We start from the raw sequence: 24,441 nt of genomic DNA on the forward strand, positions 1-24,441 counted from the left end.
TACTACATAATACTAAATAAAAGGTAATGAAGGCAAAGTCTAAAATAGGAGCCATTTAATCCTCCTTTGTGTTTATGCATCAATTGTCAATTTTTTTTTCAGCTCTGTCCTTAAAGGAGCTGCTCTCTGAATTGTTCATGTTCTTTGTGGATACATGATCCCTTGACTTAAGTTTATAACACAACAAATTGCCCAGTTTTATATTCCTCACTATTTGTTTCTTCATTTTACTTCCTTTATTTTTACTTCCTCATTTTTATACAGACTAGATTGCATATTGTTGAAGTAACTCCACTAGTGCCTTCTCAGAGGGGCTTAAGCTCAAAGACAGGCACATAGATTATTTAAAACAAAAGACCTTTAAGATTTCATGCTTAACAGGCAATAAGTGAAAAAAGAAACCAAGAAGCACTTTCCCTACCTGGCTACGAGAGAGAGAGAGAGAGAGAGAGAGAGAGAGAGAGAGAGAGAGAGAGAGAGAAACTGTATGTCAGTGATATTTCCAGAGTTTGGATTCAGGGCCACAGCTTTCAGCTTCTTGCTCACAACTGGTACTCTACCACTTGAGCCACATCTCCAGCCCAGCTTTTTTACTGCTTAATTGAAGACTAGAGTATATTGGACTTTTCTGTCTGAGCTAGCTTCAAACTGCAATCTCAGCCTCCCTGAGTAGCTAGCCTTACAGGTATGAGGCATTAGTATTTAGCTTATTGCAGTTCTTTTAAAGAGTGAATCTTGTGTTCTGTATGTGTGAGACTATGGTGTAGCATCACCTTACGAGAGATGTGACTTGTTCTTCATTACCTGTAGGATGCTAGGCAACTCTAGAGATGTTTTGCCCAACTGCCAAAAGAAATGTGAGTTAGATGTGACTCTCCTCCTTGTGAAGTTGTCATATATAGGCTCCTATGCGATTTATTCATTTGAGCACGCAATGGTGGCTTCAAACCCTTTGTCCTTGGTTTTCAGACTATTGGGCATTGAAGTGGAAAAGCTATGAACACACTGGTCACTCAGCCACGTACTGCAATGGTAGTTATTCAGAATGAAAATAGGGAAAGAGCTATCACACTGACTCTTTGCCTCCAGAGTTGAGCAAAATTTGGAAGTAACCAATAAAATGTTTTTGTGCCAACTCTACATTGATTTATTTTTACCATTTCTCATTCACATTTTACTCAACAGGAAAGTATCTTGAGTCTAATAGACACATATATGATAAAGAGGTAAGGGAATGATTACTGATAATGATTTGTTCAGCACTGTGATGTGTCAGACATAATGCTAAAACCTTTTTTGAGATTATCTTGCTACAACTTCCTCACAAATACAAGACTTATCCTATAATTATTATCATTTAGAAATAAGAAAATTGAGACTGAAAAACAGAAGGAAGGAGTAATTTAAGGCTCCCTATCTAGTTAGTGACAGAGCTGTTGCCGGTTATTTGTAAATATAGTTCCTAGTCACATCTTGAATCCTGGAGTAATCTCTTTTCCACCTTAAAAGTGACATCAACAGCTGGGCATTGGTAGTCTGGGCACTGGTGGCTCATTCCTGTAATCCTAGTTAGTCGGGAGGCTCAAATCTGAGGATTGAGGTTTGAAGTCAGCACGGGCACATAAATCTGTAAGATTCTTATTTCCAGTTAAGCAGTAAAAATACAGAAGTGGAGCTGTGGCTCACGTGGTAGAGACAGAGCCTTAAGCAAAAGAGCCAATCAAGAGCATTAGGCATTGAATCCAAACCCTAGTATAGGTACACACACATATAAAAGTGAACTAAAGAAATTATATGGTCAGTCTTTCTCCAGGTTTCTTAATCTTCACGCTATGGACATTTGGATCTAGAAATGATTTGTTGCCAGGAGCTATCCTCTGCGTTGTAGGGTGTTAAGACCACTCGTATACTCTACCCACTAAATGCCAGTAGTAGCATCCCCACTACCAGGTAATAAAAAAAATGTCTCCAGACATTGACAAATGTCCCCTGAGAATAATATTGTTCCATGCTGAGAACCATTGCATAAAGCCTATGTTCATAAAAATTGAACTCAGAAGGACAATCTAATCTATTTGTTACAGAGCATGTACACTATAGTGTGATTGGCACATACTCTGTACTCAATAAAAATTAATTTCTTGGAGGCATTATTTTACTTCCCAGTTGTACAGAAGTGTAAGAATGAAACAAGGTAATGAACAAGATGACCGCAAGGGCTCTAGTGATAAAAATTGGTTTGCTGAAACTCTTGTTAAAGACTACAACAGTGTACTTTGAAATAATGCAACCTCTTCGCTGCCCATTTCAGCAATAATGGAGACAGTTTGATTTTTGATTTCTTTGGTGTTTTGCCTTAGTGATGAACATAAAAACCAGGGTGTCAGGCAGAGATTGACACAGTAAGTTTCATATTTCAGCAATATCTTCTTTTGTAGTAATAGCTAGTGATAATCCATGTTCTATTTTCTTCTACTCTACTTAGAAATGACCACCATTGCTTTCATACCACCATTTTCCATTTATTAGCAATAACAGAGGAAATACCAATAGCACCAATTAAAAATGAATCCACATGACGTGTTTTATCCTTACAGCTGTAATAACTAGTAACTAACATGGATTGGAAAGCACTTCTGCAAATTTAAAAAGTGCTAAACAGATACATTGTAATTATCATCATTAATAAATTAGCCCGATTCTCCTAGTTCAAAAGGCACGTAAGGTCAGTTACATGGGCTTCAGTGGGGCAAAATGATTACAACCTACAATGTAGCAATGGTTCACATGTGTTTGCAACAAGTTTTACCCCATGCAATCCTGCAGAGCTGAAATTACACACCCTTCAAAATATGGGAGAATGAAGCTAGAAGTAGACAAGACACTTTTTTTGAGATTTAATGCTTTTTTTTATAACAGACTCCTACCTCTTTTATATTAACTTTTAAATATATAATACAATTAAGCAAACTGCTAAACTGTGCATAACAAAATTAAAATGCCTTATTTAAGATGACAGTAAATTTTATTATTTTCCATGAGCTGATATTCCAGATAACATTAGAATTTCAAAGTTTCCTGCAACTTCCAAGATGTCAGATTCATAAAATTTGTGCTTGCATACCCTCAAGGAATATCTTCAGTACTCATTCCAGAATTGTTACTAGAAAAAAAAAAAAAAAGGCTCTATTCATGCTCTTGCCAGCAGGAGTCTTGGCAAGAGACAGCTCTTGGCTGACCACAAATAAAATTCCTTGAATCACCGTATCTTGATTTAAGAAAGAAATTTTACTGTGTCTTTCATACACAAAAGCTGATTAACAATGGTTTAAAAAAAAACACTACTCCACTTTTCCACAGGTGTACAAAAGGAAATATAATGGGATTACATTCAACAATAAAGCTTAAAGTTCACTCTAGGTAATAGTTGCATTAACATTCACATACACAAGCACAGAGTAAGTATATTTCAGGAGTCTTATAATAGCATACAGCATACATATGGGAGATTGATTTCAGGTAACATCATAGGTGTTAGTAAGATTAGCAATTCAGAGTGTTATGGAAAAGGAAGTCTAAACCAAAGAGAAGGTGTAGGCTAGCACACCAAGACAAGTCACAGAATTAGAGGACTGAAAAGTCTGCTCACTGTATGGATGAGAAAACAGTATTTTTTCTTCAATTTCTGGGTCTTGATATTATAGTTGAGAGAAGTTTGTGTATTCAAAGTGCACATCATTTTTCTTAGAAAAGAGAGAGAGAGAGAGATTCTTTTATTAGTAATTAATACATGCAAGAGGGAGCCCCAGAGTGACCTGAAAGAGTAAAGCTGTGATTGGCAGGTGGCCGGTATAATACAGATGGTCCAGGCAATTCTCTTAAAGCACTTCAGTAGCAGCAACGATCATTTCAATGGCTGTAGACTGAATTCTCTTTTGAGGGAAGTTCAGGGGAATTGTATTCATCATATTTCTCTTTAGAGATTTATAGCTATAGACTTTCTCTTTTTTTTTTCTAAACAAATCTATCAAACGACAAACAGCATAAAGTGAGGTGTTGGATTTTTTTCTTTTGCTTTTGCATATGTATTGTTGGAAAAGGATCATGCCTTTTCAGAAACATTGTGTGCAAAAGAATATTGAATAAAGTGAGCACAGAACACGTACAGGAAACACATCAGATCTGCTTCAGTTGCCCCTGCTGGCCTTCTGTTAAACTCTGAGCTGTTGGCTTGCACTATATGGTTTTAGGTACAATGATACTACAGCCAACAGACATTAGGGGCTCCTAAAACCTTGTCAGTGGGGATAGTTTTGTCTGGTAGAGGGTGATCATCACTTCTTGAGTTGTACAATTTAGAAAGTCTGGTCTCTTTGAGTTTCACTTTTCCCCTCCAGAATGACTCTAGCTGTTTATTTCCCTTCGCTCCCCAGCCATTCTTGAGCACATTAGTCTAACCTGGCCTATTCCCGCCAATATTTGGCCCTCAAACATTTGTTGTGGCTACACGGGCCACAAACAATCTGAAAACCTTTGAGCCTGCGCTGCAAGTGCCATCAAGACAGGATTCTGGGAGATCAGGGAAGAAAGTCCCACTCTCAGGGTGGGGCTGGGAAGCCTTTCTTTTGTGTTGCAGAAGAAGGGAAACGTGGGCCTGCTTTTTAGGTTCTGAAAACAAGCCAGAGTGGCTCAGAGAGTTAACACCAGACTTAGGAAAACTTTTAAGACAAAAGCTGTTAAATGGGATCTAGACAGACACAGGGAACTTTCTGCAGATTTCTGAGGTCTCAGAGGGCTCGTGGGGGTAGGAGAAAGGATCAGGGAATTGCTACATGGGAGAGATTTGCCATTATTACAAAAACTGGCTAAGTGGCTTGTTTCCATTTGATGACCTCACTGGTCACTGTTGTCAGTCGTGCTGTTCCCTTTCTCTTTTTTCTCCTGGGCCTTGTTACCCTTCTTCTTTTTCTTCTTTTTCTTGGTCTCCTCCTTTTTGCCGAAGGTTATGAAGTCACTTTTGTCAATTTGGCTGTTAGAAGGCTCCTGCCTGATGGAGATGATTGCAGGAGATCCTGGGATAATGAATTTGTCTGGCAACTCACCGGGACCGGACTGTTTGGGATTGCCTGGTCCATATTTAAAGGTCCAGCTGTTGCTGTTGACACCGGCGCCAACGGGTGGGGACACTTCTCCTGCTTCTGGTTCTGAAAAACAAAAAAAAATCACAAACAAATAGCAGAGTCAGTGTAGAATAGGAAAGAAGCTGCTGCCCAGACAGCCATTCCCAAAGAAACCATGAAGTATACCAATGATTTCAGAAGTCAGAGCTGGAGAGAAAGAGTAAATGGTTTGTCTGGGGAAAGTGATCCCACTGGCTGCGACACTGGAACTCTCTGACCTCACAGAAGTATTTATGTACCTGACACTAATCCTCTGCTGGAGAGGTAAAAAGTTCTGTCAAATAACATTTATGTTCGGTTACAGTTTGATATTGTGTGTGTCTGCTCTTTCCATTCCTTAGTTCCTATCACTATCAGTCTCCTCTAGTTTAGTGTCCTTGACCACTCATTTTTTTTGTTTTATTTTTCTTAACATTGTTCACATCAACTGCACTATACTATTTCCAAAACCGACGATCACATTTTAATCCTCATCTTATTAATTTCCTTAGAAGCATGAGTCATTTCCTCTTGAAACACTTATTTATTTATTCTGTCATGTAGTAAAAGCTTCACATGTTCTTAGTTGGAATAAACCCCTATTACAAGAGGAAACAAATAGAAGCTTCCTAACACTTATATTTAAGATGCACATGAGAGACACTGAGAGAAGGACCAGTTCCCAAGGAAGTAGCTTTGAATTCTGGCTTACAACATCTGCAGCTAAGAACAGTAATTTTTTAGGATATGACAGACAAAAGAAAAAGACTTTGAGTATCATGGGCAGCAAATTACAGTAAGATCAATAAATGCCACACAAAGACTAGATAGTTAAGGTTTTTACTATAGAATCTTTTGGTGCTATCCCCAGGCTGTTTCAAACTCTCTTTTATGGTTAAATGTTTTCTCTGCTTCGTAGATGCAGGTACAGATATATCTTCTATTTGTTCTTCTTCCTTTTTTTTTTTTTGCTCATGGTGCTTGAACTCTGGGCCCGTCCCTAAACTCTTCAGCTCAAGACTGGCGCTCTATCATTTGAACCACACCATCACTCCCAGTTTTCTGGTGGCTAATTGGAGATAAGAGCCTCATAGACTTTCCTGCCCTGGCTGGCTTTGAACCAGGATCTTCAGCTCTCAGCCTCCTGAGTAGCTAGGATTATAGGTGTAAGCCACCAATGCCTGGCAAAGATATATTTTCTTTGAAAATCTATATTCAGTTTTTAGGCAAACAGAAGGGCAGAGAGGTTTCCTGGACTTGCTTCTTCTTAATTGCCTAGAACTCAACCTTCCTATATTTTGTGGAGGCATCTCCAGTTCCAAAGAGTCTGACTATTTTCCTGACTTTTCCTTCTGGTTATTATCTCTATCATCCTCCTTAGCAGACTCTTATGTGTTGAAGCTTTGTTGGGTTTGGACCATGACTCTCCTCAGCTTTCTCTATATTCTCTTCTTTATGAATTTCACCTATGTTCCTGGGTATAAATATCTACAATTTCAGTTCTTAGGAAGTGGGGCAGAAGATCAGGAGTTCAAGCCCAATCTGAGCTACAACGAGATTCTGCCTCAAAAATAAAAATTCAGAAGCTGGGCACCCGTGGCTCACACCTGTAATCCTAGCTGTTCAAGAGGCTGAGGTATGAAAATCATAGCTCAAAGCTAATCCAGGTAAGAAAGTCCATGAGACTCATCTCCAATTAATCAGCAAAAAGCCAGACGTAGAGCTGTAGAACTCTGGAAGAACACTAACCTTAAGCAAAAACGCCCTGGGTCAGTACCAGGGCTCTCAGTTCAAGCCACAGGACTGGAAGAAAGATATTTAAAATATGCTAGCTAGAACAGATTTGTATTTAAAATCCCTATCTCTCAGTGTTCCAATCTCATGGGTCTAACTGCCTACCTGATATCTCTAATTGGAAACTTTAGGAAAATCACAAAGTGAGGGAATCTAAAATCTAGGTTTGATTTCCTCTCACCTATTCTTCTCTAAATCTTTCCAGTGTCAGATGTTATCTGACTTACTCCACTGCTTAAGCCAGGAAGGCCAGAGCTCCAGTCTCCATTTTTCTTTATTCTTCATACTCCATTTATAACATTACCAAAATTTGTCATCTCTATCTTGATTCCTTTCTCTTTCTTTTCCATTCTTTTTCTGAAAGTCATTATCTCTTATGTAAATTACAGCAATAGCTTCCTTCTTGCACAATCTCTTTCTGCGTTTGCTTTTCTCTAATCTTCTACCCAGTGTTCTTTAAAGTCATCCTCCCTTTTAAAAAATGGAAGTATGGCATACATAGTAATATCCTTTAAAAATAACATCAGATTAGGGCATCTTCCTGCTTAAAATAAGTCAAAGGCTTTCTATTACCTTAAGAAAAAAAACTCCAATTCTTTATTAAAACATTTAAGTTCTTTCAAAAAATCTAATGTTTTTTATTCTCAAATCTACAAGTCTTCCTCTTCCCATTATACTCCAGGCACACCAACTTTCTTCAGTTCCTCAAACATTGCTTTCCATCAAGACGCGTGTGTGTGTGTGTGTGTGTGTGTGTGTGTGTGTGTACATATATATGTATTCCTTTTGTCGCAAATGTGCTCCATTCTTAGAATGACTCCTTACTCTTCAAGCGCTTGAATGAAATCTCCTCAGATTGGCATTCTATGACTAGAGTAGCCAAGCAAGTAGCCCCTTCCGCTAGTAGTATCTAACTCTTAGGTCTACCAACTACTGAGGCAAGATAGGTTTATTCACTATTGTGTGACAATGCCTAGCACAATTGCTGTCCTACTACTTACGTAAATATTTGCTGGGTGGATGTATAAAGGTACTGCTATGAGAAGCGGAAATGGTACCTCTTCAGCAGTTCCAACAGCTCTCCACAGATGGTACTTTTGGAGTCCCTAAAGTCAGTGAGGTAATGCATGTAAAGTGCTAAACCTGATCCTGAGCGCAATGGAAGAGCTCCATAAATGGCATCACATATGGCTAACTATATATGGCAGAGCTCTTGAGATTAAGAGTACCAGATATGTAACTTTACTGTAAGCAGAGGGGGAGGGAATAAATGTCTTCTCCCCACCAAACTCCTTCCCTTACACCGTATCTGCCCTGGCAGAATTGACTTGATCACACTTTCAAGATGGGGTAAGGGATTTTTTTTTCAATTGCTTTCAATTGTCTAAGATAAGCAAATCGTTAATTAAATTCAGCCCAAATCTACCTCTAAGTTAACCTTTCAAATAAAGGCTCTATTTTTGGGAGACTAAAAGTAACAAATTAAAAAAAAATTAAAGCCTCTGATGTGGGACTCAGAATTGGTTTTCAGAACCACCCCGTAAGTCTCTAGTTGCCTTTACAAGAGCCTAGAATGAATTTTTTTTCCAGCCATGGCCATGACTCAATTACATAAGGCCTCAGGGTTGTCATCTCGAGATGCAGAGCCCAGAGAGCCACCCATTTTGTGGGGTTAGAGAACATTAGTAGCCAGTCTATTGGCACAGTGACCTCCTCACATCAGGGCTGCACAGAGCTAATCAGCTTCTTTACCCTGAGCTTCCAGGGCTTCACCAGGAGTCTTAGGTCTGACTGACAGCCAAAATTCCTAGAAGCAATCCGAGGTCTATTCAGGTACATCATCCAAGTGTGCAGCTTTCACAGAGCAGAACAAAAGGTGGTTTCTCAAATCCCTCTCTCCTGAAGTGCCCACTCAGGTTGTTGTGGAAGGAAAACATCTCTAAAGGCTGAGCAGTATCTGCCCTGTGACTCACACAGCTGAGAAGACGGCTTAAGGATCTGATAAACAGCATTTATTGACCTTCTTAACCTGAGTTCTGTTTGGCTATCAGCCCTGCAGACCCTGGACTAGCTTAGCCAATAAAATGCTATGACTTTGTGACAGATTCAAAAAGGACATAGTACCATTTGAAGAAGATAAAAAGGAAAGAGGAACCAATCCTGTTCTAAATTCCAGCCAGAGGCTAGTCTCCACAAATGTTCAACTGAGGAAATGTCTGTTCTTTCAGTGCTTCCTCTTTTCTCCTAGCAGAGATCTCCCTCCAGAGACTTAGCTCACCCTTAGACACGAATGAGATGCAGTTAAGAACCAAAAGAATGGCCTCGTTGGAGCCTGGAAAGAAGATTTCCAATGGACAACTTGGCAGGAGTCTCTGTGTTTGGCAGAGCTCTTTGCAGATGTTCGGATTTCAATCCAGCATGATTTAAAAGTTTTTAAAAATATAATCATAATTATAAAACATGATTATTTTTGTTGAGTACTTTGTTAATTTTTCACAATGTCTAGGGATATACATAAAAATCAGAACAATACATTAAAGAAAACCACAAGGCCGTGTGGTCTATTTTCTGCACTTGAAGGATCTTGACATGTATCACTTGTATATTAAAATATTTTTTTAAACAGAAAAGCATGTATATCTTCATTTTGTTCTTTAAGAACTGCCTTCTGGAGGTAACTGTCAACTTCATGTGATCCATTCTGTGCACTGCCTTTGGGTCTTTTGGGCAAAATTCTCAACTTGCTTCTTTCAGGCCTGGCTGCCTCCGTTATGAAGTGGAGCCTTAGGGACTAAGAGTGGTGGAGAAATCAAATTCCAGGGAAGGTCCTGAAGATTTTGAAGCAAATGCTACACTTGTAAAACTCACCCTGAAACTCCCCACTCTGAACTGCTCTGGACAACCACTAAGGCCAGGAAGATGTTTTCTACTTTCCATGGCTTTCCTCTCTAAGTCTCACTAGAGCCATACGGAGTAGGTATGGCTAAGGTCCACGTCTAAGTCCGATGGATATTAAAGGTGAAACCTAGGTCTCAAATCTAAGCAGCCTCCAGCTATGAGACTCCTTGTGGGCTGTATGCCCAAGTCCTTTGCAACCCCCCAAGCCTAAGTATAGCAGTTGTTAGGGTTATTATTGGGTTCACTGAGACGCAGGCCGGGGCCTGCAAGCTCGAATCCACTGCAGGGAGCGGAGGTGGGGGAAGGGTGTGGATGCCCCCGGTGACAAGTCGTCGGGGAAATCACAGCGCGGTCTCCAGGCCTCAGCCCCGCCCCTTCGCTCCCCATTCATCCTTTTGTTACCATCCCAGAGATTTCAGCGCCGAGGTTAATAAAGAGCTTCCAGAAAACCCATCATTTTGATGAAAGCCGGGGCCTATCTTGCCAGACAGCACTTCGGGGGCCGGCCCACCGCCCGGCCCGCTGAGTCACAGAGCAGCCAGCAGAAGCCATTAAAGGAGCACCGGCGCGCGCTTCCGGCCCCGCCGGCCAGCTCCTCCCGGGACGGCGCGCTCGCCCCGGGGCGGGCTGCCCCTCCTGGCTGCCCCTGCTGGCTGCCCGCCCGGGGAGGAGCTCGGGCAGGAAAGGCTCTGCAGGTTCTGGGGGTGCGGGTTGCACTTCCAGGGGCCCGCCCCCTCTCCCTCCTTCTAAGTCACCTCTGCGCCGGGGCCCACCCCACTGCAGTCTTTCAAGCAGCCGACTTCCCGGGCGCCCCTCTGGCTTTCCGGGGACCAACCTCATCTCACCCCTGTCTCTCCGAATTCAGCAGATTGTGGCATTAACACATGCTTCGCAAAAGCACAACCACAACAGCAGCAGCAGAGAAGCCTCTGCCGGGGACGATCAAGGGTGTAACATTGCATCAGCGTGGTCTCCACCCCCTTTCTCGCCATTTGGGGGTGGGGAGTGGGGGTGTTGCGGATCGCTGGGGCCAGCACCGCCCCCCACCCCCACCCCCAACTCTTTATGGACCACGCCAGGGAATCACGCGGGAAAGCGTCTGAGACGCACATTTTGTCCAGCATCGCAGAGGCAGGGAGGACGCTCAAACACCAGGGCAAGCATCTCCCTGATGCTTCTCTGTTTTTGGAAACAAACGAAGGTAAATATAAACTCTCTGTGCTCCAAGAATTTAAGCTCTATAATCAGAATACCAAGGTTTAAACCTAGCTACACCGTGTAAGTTTTGTGATGCTCAGCAAATTACTTAGTATCTCCGTTTCCATCTGCAAAGCAAACAATAATAGCACCCGCCTCAAATGACTGTTACAATTAAATGTAATTATGCTTCAGGGCAGGGGGCGGGGTGATTGACACAAAGTAAAACCTCACTTACTTTAACTTGCTAGCATAATCAGAGCAGAAGATTCATTTGTTTAAAGACTATTGATTGCTTATTCGGAGTCAAGCAGTTTATCGAGTATTTTGCCTAGGTGTATTTAAATAACCCAATTTATTATAATTAATCAAAATTATATATTATATTTAAAGTTTATTGGTTTATAGATAAGAAACCCGAAGGAAGACTTAAATCACAGCAGAATGATTTGCCCTACATCACACAGGTATTTGATAATGAAGCTGAAAATCTATTCTCTCACTGACTCCCTGGTTTCATAACCCGACAGTTTCTTTGTTTCCTTAACTTCTTCAGGAGCTGTAGGCATGAGTGGGAAGAGAGAGATGAATCACATAGCACTGATCCCCATAGCTGCTGGAGATGGAGATGGATTGGTGTTTGGGATTGGAAGTCAGGCTTAACCAGCAGAAGGCCGATCCTCCTCCAGCCACCCAGTGCCCCCCCCACACACACCTCAGGTGGCTGCAGCCCCCCATTCCTGAGTGTTTCACTCTCTGGGTGGGATGAGTTATCTGGAAGAAGAGCTTACCACTGTTTGCTGCCTCAGGCCACAGCTGGGCTCATTTTCAGTAATCTTGAAGCGGAAGAGAGAAATACACTTGGCATATTTTTAAAGCCACGGCTCTCGCTTTGTGCCCAAAATAACGCTGCCATTTCTAGGTTAAAGCATAAAGACACCATGTGCTGCAAACCCAGATTCAAACACTGGGATGGCTGGTTTCAAATCTTTCCACATGTTCAGTCAGCTTAATAAAGTCACATTTCTTCTTTCAATGACCCCCTCAGCCCAGCAGGGCCCAGGCTACATGGTTTATCTCTACCTTATTTTCTGATTGCTAAGGTCCTCAGGATCTAGGGAGGGCAATTTCCCTTTACAGTCTCTTCTCAAATCCTCCTTCTTTAGCTGGCTATTATGTGCTGCATGGGAGGGGATGCTTAGGGAATGTAGGTTCCTTCTCACACAGCCTTGAGCTAGAATTATAGCTTCACCACTTGGCCTCTCATCATCCTTTCTTTTTTTCCCCACACATAAAACCAAGATACAACATTCATTGAATGGTATTGTGAGCATTAAAGAGAGACAAGGCTCATAAATAACAGAGTGAAGTCTGGCATACAGAAACTCCAAAATACAGAATAGGTGTTGAACTGGGCACCTGTGGCTCATGCCTGTAATCCTAGCTACTTAGGAGGGTGATGAGATCTGAGAATCTCTGTTCAAAGCCAGCCGTGGAAGTAAAGTCCATGAGACTCTCATCCCCAGAAAATGGGAAGTGCTGTGGCTCAAAGTAGTAGAGTGCTAGCTTTGAGATGAAGAGCTCAGGGACAGTGCCCAGGCCCAGAGTTCAAGCCCCAGGACCAAAACAACAACAAAAAAGATAGGTGTTGCTATTTTGTAGCGGTCCACAAGGAACCCAACTTCCCTCTTAACAACCTATTCCAGTAGGGAGTATTTCCAGGAACTGTTTTTTACAGAGACCCTCCTCCCATCAAGTGCTGCCCCTTCTAGGAGCCACTGAGGGCTTCCAGGCTTATTTTCCAGCTTAGAAATAGTTGATAGGGAAGGAGCTCTTTCTTCTCCAGGGCCTTCTGAAGGAGGCAGCTAATACGTGGTAGAAAGCACACTGGACTACATATCAAAGACCCTCTTCTTTCCATGTTCTACTATATTATAGTAATATATATATACTATATTATAGTAATATATATATAAATATATATATATATCTCCTTGATAATTTCCTCATCTGTAAAATGGATATAATAGTGGCCTCCTGAAGTCATTGTTATTCATGCAACTCAACTTATTTATTATGTATACCAAATTAGCTATTCTACTAAGAATTAGGAATAGAGATAAGAATACTGTTGGGATAGGTACTTTATTTTTGGTGCATTACAGTGTTAGTGGGAGAAAAAGATAAGTAAGTGAATAAATACAATAATAGTTTTAAGTTTTAGACAAGTAGAGTAACGGTTATAAAGATGTCTAGAGACAGTATTGCCAATGACTAAGAGCACAGACTCTGAAATCAAACAGTCCAGATTTTGATCTTCCTCTTCTATATGACCTTATTAAGCCCTAGGTGTCTCTGTTTTTTGTTGTTGTTTTTTTTAGTAAAATGTATGTGCAACAATAGATTTATCTCTGGAGATTGATATACAGATTAAAGGATCTTATACTTGGAAAGTAGTTAAACATGGCATGTAATTTAGATGTTGAACACATTTTAGCTTTCATCACTATTATTCACAACAGGGGCTAAGTCTCTTAATGATGGCGTTACTGAGTCAAGTGACATATAATACTAGCGAAAAGGGCAGAGATCAATGGGAAGATATAGCAAGTGCAGTACAACTGCACATAAGAAAATACCAGTTTTATGACTTTCATTTCCCATGGCCCTACACTCCCATTACAAATAGTAGGATGCATAATATACCTCTACAAAGCAGGTATTTGCAGTATTTAAAAACAAAAAAACACTATGAAATTGGACACACAAATTAAAATATAGGCCTACAGTTCAAGTAGATCTATATGTACTTAGGAAGATATCTGCAAAACACACAGAAACATACAAATGTACCCCAAGCTACATACATAGTATTATTCTATTTTGCTTTGTGAAAAGCTACATATTTTCAAAACACAGGAAAAATGTATAACTTATATAACTAAAAATTAATTTGAAAATTTTTGGAAGAGCAAACTACAGACTTCATCTTCCATTATATTTTCCAATATGTATTTTCCAGTATAGGGGTGTGTGTGTGTGTGTGTGTGTGTGTGTGTGCGCACGCGTGTGCACGCGCCAGTCCTAGGAATTGAACTTAGGGTCTAAAAGCACTGTCCCTAAGCTTTTTTGTGCTCAAGGCTAGCACCAGTTGGGCCACAGTTCCTCTTCTTGGTTTTTGGTGGTTAATTAGAGATAAGAACTAGCTAGGGATGGCTTTGAACCATGGTCCTCAGATCTCAAGCTCCAAAATTGCTAGGATTACAGACATGAGCCACTAGCACCAGGAATGGTTTTGTTCTTTGTTCTTTGGTCTGTCACAGAGCTTGAACTCAGGGCGTGGGCACTGTTCCTGAGCTCTTTTTGTTCAAGGCAAGCACTGTACTACTTTGAGCCATAGTTTCACTTCCTCACCTCCAGTTTTTGAGTGGATAATTGGAGATAAGAGTCTCACAGCGACTTTTCTGCCCAGGCTGGCTTTGAACCACAATCCTCAGATCTCAGCCTCCTGAGTAGCTAGGATTCTAGGTGTGAGCTCCCAGCTCCCACCAGCACTAGGCATGTTTCATCTCTCTCTCTCTCTTTCTCTCTCTCTTATACACACACACACACACACACACACACACACACACACTACCACTCAGGCACAAGATATTGACTGACAGTGCAGAAGGTCATACAGGGAACTCTGTGCTTTCTGCTCCATTTCTCTGCCACATAAAAACTGATCTTAAAAAAAATAAGGTTTTAAATTAAAAATTAATTGAAGGACACTTCCAAAATTGTTAACAGTGGTTGCTTTACCAAAGCAGAAGTCGTTGAGAGAAATGATCATTTTAATACAGATAATGCTATGCTCTTAATATGTGCAGCAACAATGCAATTATATTATATTTAAAAATACATGTAAGCTTTTATGAAAATTCTGGGAGAGGTACACTATTAGCAACAGTTATTTCTAGAGAGCAGAAAAGGAAGTAAACAATGAGGTATTACTCATTTTTTTGTTCTGCACAGATTTAATTTTTCACAATTTTTGTTGTGTTTAAAACTAAATAAGTGGCTAGGAATATGGCCTAGTGGCAAGAGTGCTTGCCTCATATACATGAAGCCCTGGGTTCGATTCCCCAGCACCACATATATAGAAAATGGCCAGAAGTGGCGCTGTGGCTCAAGTGGCAGAGTGCTAGCCTTGAGCAAAAAGAAGCCAGGGAAAGTGCTCAGGCCCTGAGTCCAAGGCCCAGGATTGGTTAAAAAAAAAGAAAAAAAAAACAAAACACTAAATAAGTAGGGCTGGGAATCTGGCTTAGCGGTAGAGTGCTTGCCTAGCATGCATGAAGCCCTGGGTTTGATTCCTCAGCACCACATAAACAGAAAAAGCTGGAAGTGGCGCTGTGGTTCAAGTGGCAGAGTGCCAGCCTTGAGCAAAAAAGAAGCCAGGGACAGTGCTCAGGCCCTGAGTTCAAGTCCCAGGACTGGCAAAAACAAAACAAAACAAACAAACAAAAAATCAAATAAGTAGCAAGAGAAAGAGAGAGGGGTTTAAAGAAACAGTAGGTCAATGTGGCTCAACAACTGAGACACCCCCTAGTGTAGACCCACTACAGAATCTGCAGTATCTAAAGCACATGAAAATGGGCAAGGGGACTTTGTTAAGAAATTAAGAACCCCAAGACAGTCATAGCATACTATGAAGCCATGCCGGACCTTTCTGGAACATGGGTCCCCTGAAGCCAAACTGGCCTGAATCCAGCCCGCTACTGGGTTCTTCCTTCTGTGCAGGCAGTGACGGTGACTTTGCCTAGGGCTTCACACAGACAGCTCTACGTGGGATTGTGACTGGGTGAGCCATTATCATTTTTGCCTAACCATAAAGTAGCTTTCAAGCTGAGGTTGAATTTTCCAGCTCCTCTACGCTCCTCCCTCACATTGCAATCTGTGATTCTTACAATTTGGCAGCAATCCCAGGCTCTGTGTTGCTGTGTCACTTCTTAGCCTTGAGGAACCATTTCTAGACACGCAGTGAACATCTAAAATGGAGTCACTGTCCGAACACTGTGGCAGACGGAGCACTGGATCGTGAAAGGCCCCTCACCTCCATCACTACCACCTACTCTGCGCACTTCAATCCCACCCATTTAATCTAGCAAAAACATTCGAGGTTCCATTGACTTTGCAGCAGGCATTTTGCTAAGCATTGGGACATTTAATTGAGGGAAAATAGTTCTGATAACATGTTGGGGGTCCTTCCCACAAGCTAAGAACCAACACAAGCATTTTGCATATGTTATTGAATCATGACTACAATCTACAATCTTTCCCTCTTTCCCCCACATTCATGAATCAGAGACCCACATTGCACAGTTCATAGATAGGACAGCAGGGATTGGAAGCACTGTGTACTGCTGATTCCCTTCAGACACAAACATAAGGCCAACGCTCACAAATCTGATTTTCTCAGTCTTGATCACACCAAGTTTAACAGAATTTCCTAAGAACATTTTCAAGCTAGTCCTTTATACAGACATAAAAAATTGCTATATTTACCGCCACTTTCAATACCCAGGTCTAGACACTTCAACTTTCCAATCCATGCTTTGGAAGAAGAAAACATAGTTCTTAGATCTTGAGCTCATCTTAACACCTCACAGGTTACTTTTCAAGCTAAGTAAGCTTATTAAGCTTAAAATAATCTTGTTTCCCAAAGCAAACAAAATCCTAATGAATCTCCATTGCCAGAAAATGAAGCTGCATGTTTTTGTGGTTTTTATTTTTAATGAAGACACTTAAGACCCTACAACATCGAATTCCAGTCTACCTTTCTGATCTCATTTCCCACCAGCTCTCTATCCCACCCACCCATCAAATGCACGTCTTCTATTCACCCAGATAATGCAGGTGATTTTTTTTTTGCATCTATTGTGGTTGTTTTTTTTTAACCTAGAATTCTATTTCTCTTCATCCCTCATCACCTGCCATTCTGCAATATCCACTATTAATCTCTGGGTTTATTCCCTAAATTCTCAATTCCATTTTCTGGACTTCTGTTATATCAATTATTTGCTGTTGATGAGAAAGGGCTTGGGCCCTGTGGAAACTGTTAGGAAAGGCCAACCATCTTGCCTTATTTGCATAGAATTTGTACTGATTATCATAGGGATAGACTATATTGACAGGACCTGGTGGTTTGTCCCAGTTTTCTTCCCCCTCATTGTTCCTGCTTCTTGGTGAAACAACTATAGCCCTCATCGCATGACATATTTCCATCTTATCTCTTTATATTCCTGTCTCTCCCAGTAGATTGTGCAGATATGACTGTTACATTTAATACTTTACTCATGCCACCTAGAAACAGGGTGATTCTGGCCTGATTGATGACGATACAGAAAGTTCTACACTACAGCTCTACACTGGAGCTAAACCAAGGAAAGTACCCCTAAACAGAGTATTTTATTTATTTAGCCAGAAATGGGGCATGAATCAGAGGTCTCATGTTTGCTGGGCTTTCTTATGTACAGGTAGTGGTCTACGACTTGAGCCATTCCTCCAGCCTGTTTTTATGGCTGGTTAACTGGAGTTGGAGTCTCAAAGGCTTTTCTGCTCAAGCTGGCTTCAAACCAGTTATCAGCTGCCTACATAGTTAGGATTGCAGGCATGAACCACTGGCACCTGACTATATTTTATATCTTAGATTTTTTTTTTACCTCTATCTATATACGAGAGGGACAGACAGGCGGAAGAGTGAGAGGGTAGAATGAAAGAGGATCTTAAGTGAGAAAGCTGCTGCTGGTGGTGGTTAATGGTTGACTTTCAGAGACCTGCTGGGCAGGAAGTTTGTCAGAGGATCTCCCCATGCTCTTCAAATCACAGTCATTTAGAGGCTATTAATTATCCTGGAGGTAGGGTTGTAACCTTGAGAAAGACCAAAGAGGCAACTCTGTATCTCTAAAACCTTAATTTTAAAGGAACACACCAAAAAGATCATACTCCCTAAAGAAATTTCTCAAAAGCAAATATTTAGAATGAATTTATACTTGTGTAACAGAAGGAAATTGAAGTGATGCTGACTCCTGACTATAGACAGCAGGGACAGTAGTTGGACTGACGGCGCTTGACACTTAGAACTCATAGGGATGCTGACCTCTGAGATGGGTCTTTCATGGGTTCTATGGCCTTATCACTGCCAGCAGTATAAAGACTGGTTTAATCTCTAATCAAGTGCTAAGAGTACAAAGAGATCTCAGCCTTTAGAGGGAGCTATGGTAAAATTAGGTCATTACTCAAGATGTGCCTAAAAAAACTCAAACAAATCCTGAGGTCCACATGTACACATAGAATTGAACCCAAGCCACCCTGCCTCCCCTTGTCAATATAGGAAATGTTATTGAAGAAAAGGTTTGATAAGGAATATTGACTGAAGCAATCCCCCCTCAAGTCACCCTGCCACCTACATACAGACTAGACTTACTTAACTCTTCTCTTTTCTCCTTCAGCGAAGTCCTGGATACACATTTAGTTTGCTTTCACCTAGACACAGATGATAGATGCATACAAATAAGAAGTGTGCATTTTCCCTGTCCCTGTCATCCCTTTGTGGACAGTGACTTTTCACTAGCTGCCGTGTCCTGTAATTGACTTCTTCCAGATTGGTAAGTGGGTAATCCAAGCAGTACAGCAATGAAGCATCTACAAATCCTTCTTTCACTTTTAAGAACACTATGATTGCGTTGAGGCTACCTGGATAATCCTACTCAATCTCTATATCTCAATATCCTTAATTTAGTCACATTATTAAAGTTCCTTCTTATATAACAACATATTGACAAGGTCTGGCAATCAGGATGTGGGCCTTTTGTGGGGCATTATTCTGCCTACCACAATGTCTTTCATGTTCAGGCAGAGGTGGCTGTGTGTGTGTGTGTGTGTGTGTGTGTGTGTGTGTGTGTGTGTTTATGTCTGTCTGTGTCTATGTGTCTGTAAATTTTAGTAGAGGTGAAGGTAAAATAAGGTGCATATTAGGAACATGAAGAGGGTATAATGAAAAGAATGGACTCATTTAAAGACTACTAATTTTCTTGTGTAGTCTAATTAAATACCCACCTTCCCTCCAAACCTCAACTACTTAAGAAAAGACACAATGTATTTCTGTATTGTTCACCCTCTGCCTCTTCCCATTATCTCAAATGGTTCCACAATTACACACACGCGCAGACACACACACATGCAGACACATACAATATGTGTGTATATATTACTAATATAGACCCTGACAATTGGCCTGGAACTCAGACAGTGGAACTATTAACCTATTTCCTTTACTTGTCATGCGGGGCAACATGTTAAGTGTAACACGTTATGTGTATAAGGTTGAATTCCAGCAGGCATGGATTCAGATATCACCTTTGATATTATATCCATTAGTAAATTCAACAAACATTTCTTATGTTGAGCGCAGCACATTTACTAGCTGTATGAGTATAATAAAGTCACTTAATTCCTATGAGCCTCAATTTCCATACTTGAAATGTGGGAATCATAATGAATTTCTATCTTAAAGTTATTTGTAACATATATGAAGTGTTTATATTACAAGTCTCAATAAACAGTAGGCATTGTTAAGTCTTTCTTCCTCTTGTTCTAAAAGACTATGTCCGTACGACAAGAGGCAATGGTACAAGGTTTAAAGACTTCAAAGGTAATCAACAAAGATCCTCTCCATGTCACACATATTTCCAAAAACTTTCCTCAGGAGATGCTTTCTCTCGTTTTTTCTCTCTCTCTATGCTAATAGATTTTAGCTAAGAGAAGAGAATTTTTTTTATTCTATGGCTTATCACCAAACACTGGTTCAAAGATGCCTTCCTCAGAGCTATTTACATATCTATTTATATAAGCTCCTCGAATCTGACCTCTCTTAAATGCAGATTGGTATACATATAATGTTATTTTGCCCATACTGGCTAGGTCTCCTAGCCTTTCACAGACCTTTACCCAAGAGTATTCATCTCGCTCCAGGTGATTATTAGGATTATTATTATCATTATTATAATAGGTAATTGTTAGGATTATTATTAGAGAAGTGCCAGGTGTGTTCTTGGGTAAAACAGTATCTATAATACAAAGTCAAAGAAGACCTTTAGCCTAATAGGTAACACAGCAAAGCTATGAATAAAGGGTTGGTCTACTGCTTGTACATTTAGACTTTCTGTACAAAGCAGTTTCACTCTTCTTAAACTTTACTTCGCTGTTTTTTACACAGATGTGCTGGAAGTTGTGATTTAGATCCCCAGTGTTTGGGATTCAGCAAACAAGTGATACATTTCCAGTAATGATAAGTTTTCAGTGTCCCAGGTCACTTGTGGGTCTAATTTTTGTTTCCAAAAGTTACTTTGCCATAAACTTCTATAGCTATATCTCTTGAGTTTAATTATATAAAGCCCTCAGATTTCCTGTTTAAACAGTAGCACAAACATCCTTTTCCTTTTATAATGTCATCTTCTGGACTGACCACTCCTGTCTTTGCTTAGATCTTTCTTTGGGAAATAACACCATTCGAGACAGCATTGTTGCTGTAGAAGCTCTTGGTCTCGTTGAGGTAAGAGTAGAACAGCATCTACATCTCTCCCTCCTCCTTGTGAATAATGCGACTCCCAGTGCTGAGGCTAAAGCCCCCTCGCCAGCCCATACACTCATTACCAGGCTTCTTGACAACCAGCAATCTTATAGGCCTTCCCCAGAGGCCCTTGGTCTCCAGGGAGCGCTGGACCTGACCATTTCCCCACATTAGTCAATGACCTTCTCAGTCACAAAGTTGATTGCTTAGGTGAAGATGAGTTTTTCAAGTTCCTTTGGAATCTGGGATGAGTTTCTCCAAAAAATATTCACTACAAAATTCCTTTGTCACCAAGATGACTTTAATTTCTGGTTTACTGGTATTTGATGAGGCTAAGGGCAAGGCTTCTAGAGATACAAAGTTTAAAGGAATCACAACTCATCAGTATACTTTTACCATAAACTTAGCTCAGAAACAGGTCTTCCTTACATAAGCACCTCCCAGAGAGGAGGAGCTCCTCGCCCCCCAATTATAAACAACTCCAGCAATCTTTCCAACAGAACACAGTGTAGACTCTATTTTTGTTGGTCCTGGGGCTTGAACTCTGGGCCTGGGCACTATCCCTGAGCTCTTTAGCTCAAGGGTAGTACTCTATCACTTTGAGCCCCTGTGCCACTTCCAGTTTTCTGTTGGTTATCTGGAGATAAGAGTCTCAGGGACTTTCCTGTCTGGCTTTGAACAGAGATCCTCAGATCTCAGCCTTCTGAGTAGCTAGGATTACAGGCCTAAGCCACCGGCACCCAGTTTTTTAAAAAGTTGACTTGTTGCTGCTGCTGCTGGTCCTGGGGCTTGAACTCAGGACCCTGTGCTATCTCTAAGCTTTTTGTGCACAAGATTAGTGCTCTACCACTTGAGCCACAGCTCCACTTCCAAAGAGCAGACTCACCATCCTACATTTCTGCTTGGCACAATGCTCTCCAAGATGCTGGTAGTCTTTTTTGAGAGCAGTCAGGCTCTTTGGCTCTTTGAAACATTAGGATCTCCCCCAGGAGACACTTGATTCTTGCCTTTGATAAGAGGCTTAAGAAATTAAGCTGCAAACACTAGTGTGCCAAGTAAGTGGGAATAGCAATTCAGAAATTGTTTGGTTCCAGATAACCTTCTCAGATAAAAAGAAGATAAGCTGCATGGATTTCCTAAGGTGTAGTCAAAAGTTGTTTCTCAGAGCAAAATTTTCAGGAACAATACTATTCTGCTCCAAGACAGTTGACATTTTGAAGGGATCCGTGATAACCAAAGAAACTGTAATGAGTCTCCCCTTCTTGATCCTGAATCTCTGAGATTTGAGGGAAACTTCAGCTCTTGCTGCTTTTCGCTCCTTGTTCTATACATCCTCAAAACATCCAGAGGCACACATCAGAGTGCATGTGAGATTGGATAATTTTCAGGAGACATATGGTCTCCAATGGAAAAGGTTCTTTTCTTAGGAATCATGGCATTTACTCTGACCATAGCACTACCAACCCTAGAAAAATGGTACAGGGAATGAGAGACGAGCAGGAAATACAGGGTATACGACACGAGGACAATCGCAGAAACTGTTTACTGCACAGGAATGTTTCATTTCAGGAAAAACAGGACATCCTGAGTCTAGTCTTTTATTTACATGGCAATTTAAAATGAAAGTGCTGCCAGGCTTTTGTAGCTCATGCCTATAATCCTACCTACTCAGGAAGCTGGGATCTAAGGGTCACGGTTCGAAGCCAGCCCAGAGAAGGCCAACTAACCACCAAAAAGCCAGATGTGGGGCTGTGGATCAAGTGGTAGCGCACCAAACTTGAACAAAAAAGCTAAAGGATAGCACTCAGACCCAAGTTCAAGCACTGGCACGTAAAATAAAATAAAGGTGCAGAGTATTCCTCCAAGAAGGAAATGAAGGAAGTGACACTTGGATGGAGTAAAAAAGATTTTAGGCTTCATGCTTCTCCTAGGTAGAGTGTTCATTCTTTCCCGCACCATCTTGCTCCCTGCATCCCAGAGAGTCCACAACAAACAAATCCTCACGACATCATACGCTATATAGAGGACGCCAGCAAATGCATTGAGCTTGCATTCCCTGAAAGCAAAGTTGCATCTCCCAAGGACTTACTTTGCTCAGATAGGAATGGCCAAGCCGTGCGGGCACTCGTGAGCTGTCAGATGGAAAGCGAGAGTGAGGGATGCCGACAGGAGGAAGCTGCTCTACTCACAGCTTTCCTGATCTCCTTTTTTCCCCTAGTAAGGACGTGCACACACCTCCCCGGCCTGAGATTGCCATGACAACGGCAGAAGTGGAGGGTGAGCAGGTTAGTGGAACAGCATGCTTTCTAAATTCTCCAACGAGGCTGGAGGCTACACTCACTGATGAGATAGAAAAATTCATGATGACAGGTCTCCTAAATGTACTCCAAAAACGCCAGGACCAGGGCTTCTTTCAGGGGAAGATTTAGAAACAGAGTCTCCAAGGAGTCTCTCCTTGGGGAGGTGGTTTTTCAGAAAGGCAGGAATCCCTAAGATAAATAATAGACTGGATGTCCTATGAAAGTAGGGCACATAGACTCTCTCCATTTTCCACAGATTAAAGAGATGAGACAAACCAGGGCAAAAGCAATTACCCCAAGGAAACAAACAACTACAAAAAAGTACTTTAAAAAAAATCTCTGTGACAGTTTCCTACAGAGAAAGACCCAGGTCTAAATTTTAAATGGAAGAATGGACTTATCTACAGAAAAGTCATTTTAAAAATCTGCTATTTACTAAGTTCTTATTGTTCTCTAAGCTCTTGAATATATGTTTTGTCACTTAATTCTTAAAACATCCGTATGTAGAGCACTCTTATCTGTATTTTACAGGGAATGGAACTGTGAATTGACTACTCAGAGTTGGAAATCAGGAGGATGTGGTTTGACGTCAATGCAGACAAAAAGCAAGGTCTCCATCTCACCAAAGAGGTATTGTGGTTCTCACCTGTAATTCCAGCTACAAAGGATAGGTAAGAGGATTGTAGTGGCAGGAAGGCCCTTGACAAAATAACTAAGTAATGGAAAGATAACTAAAGCAAAGAGAGACTGGAGTGTGGCTCAAATGGTAAGGTACTGCTTAGCAACCATGAAGCTCTGGGAAGGCAAGGAAGGGAGGGCTGGGAGGGCAAGGAACGAAGAGAAAAAGAAAAGAAAGAAAAATGGAAAAATAAAAGACTAGAGCATTTAAATAGTCCCAGAGGCATACAACCACTGAGTGGCAGAGGAGGAATTCGAAGGAGGGTCACTGACTCTGGAGCTGGAGTTCTTAGCAATCAATTATCTCCCTGGTATGTTAAAGGCCCCTGCTTCCCACAAGAATCATAAAGATACCAGACAATGTCAAAAATATTTACTGTAAGTCAATGCTGAAAGTTTAGGGCCTATTTGGATCAAACTGAGTATTTGTTTAAATGTAGTTTGCTAAGAAATTCTGATCTGGTAAGTCTAAGGTAAGGCCTAAAAATGTACATTTGAGCAAGTTCCTAGGTATTGTTGGTATTGCTTCTCCGGGAACTGTACTTTGATACCATTGCCTAGTCATCATAAACTAAGGCTCTCCAACAGGGCCTGGTTGCCACAGTCGCCTCGCCTACCTGACTAATCTCTCACTGCTTGGTCCCAGATGCCCTGGGGTCTTGCTTCACAAGTTATAATGTTATGTTTGGCAGAGATGTGTGCTTTGGAATTCCCTGTGCTCTCTGAACAACAGACAGAACAGTCCCCCCTTGGTATCTATTGAGGACGGGTTCCAGATCATCGTGGACACTCAGACCTGCAG

The 24,441-nt window shown here is 41.2% G+C and overlaps 1 protein-coding gene across 3 annotated transcripts in view; it reads right to left on the reverse strand.

Moving 5' to 3' along the window:
• Positions 1-2,339: 2,339 nt before the first annotated feature.
• Positions 2,340-24,441, reverse strand: part of LOC125340045 (protocadherin alpha-C2) — a 136,407-nt gene continuing 114,305 nt past the window's right edge. The window contains exon 4 of one of the 3 annotated variants that reach the window (XM_048331447.1): positions 2,340-5,204. In XM_048331447.1, the coding sequence (XP_048187404.1) occupies positions 4,894-5,204 (311 nt within the window). In that variant the 3' untranslated portion in view covers positions 2,340-4,893. The remainder of the gene's footprint in view (positions 5,205-24,441) is intronic. The other 2 variants (XM_048331448.1, XM_048331446.1) reach the window with 2 other exon arrangements.

The sequence above is a fragment of the Perognathus longimembris genome, chromosome 22 (genome assembly GCF_023159225.1).
Source record: "Perognathus longimembris pacificus isolate PPM17 chromosome 22, ASM2315922v1, whole genome shotgun sequence".
Lineage (NCBI taxonomy): Eukaryota > Metazoa > Chordata > Mammalia > Rodentia > Heteromyidae > Perognathus > Perognathus longimembris.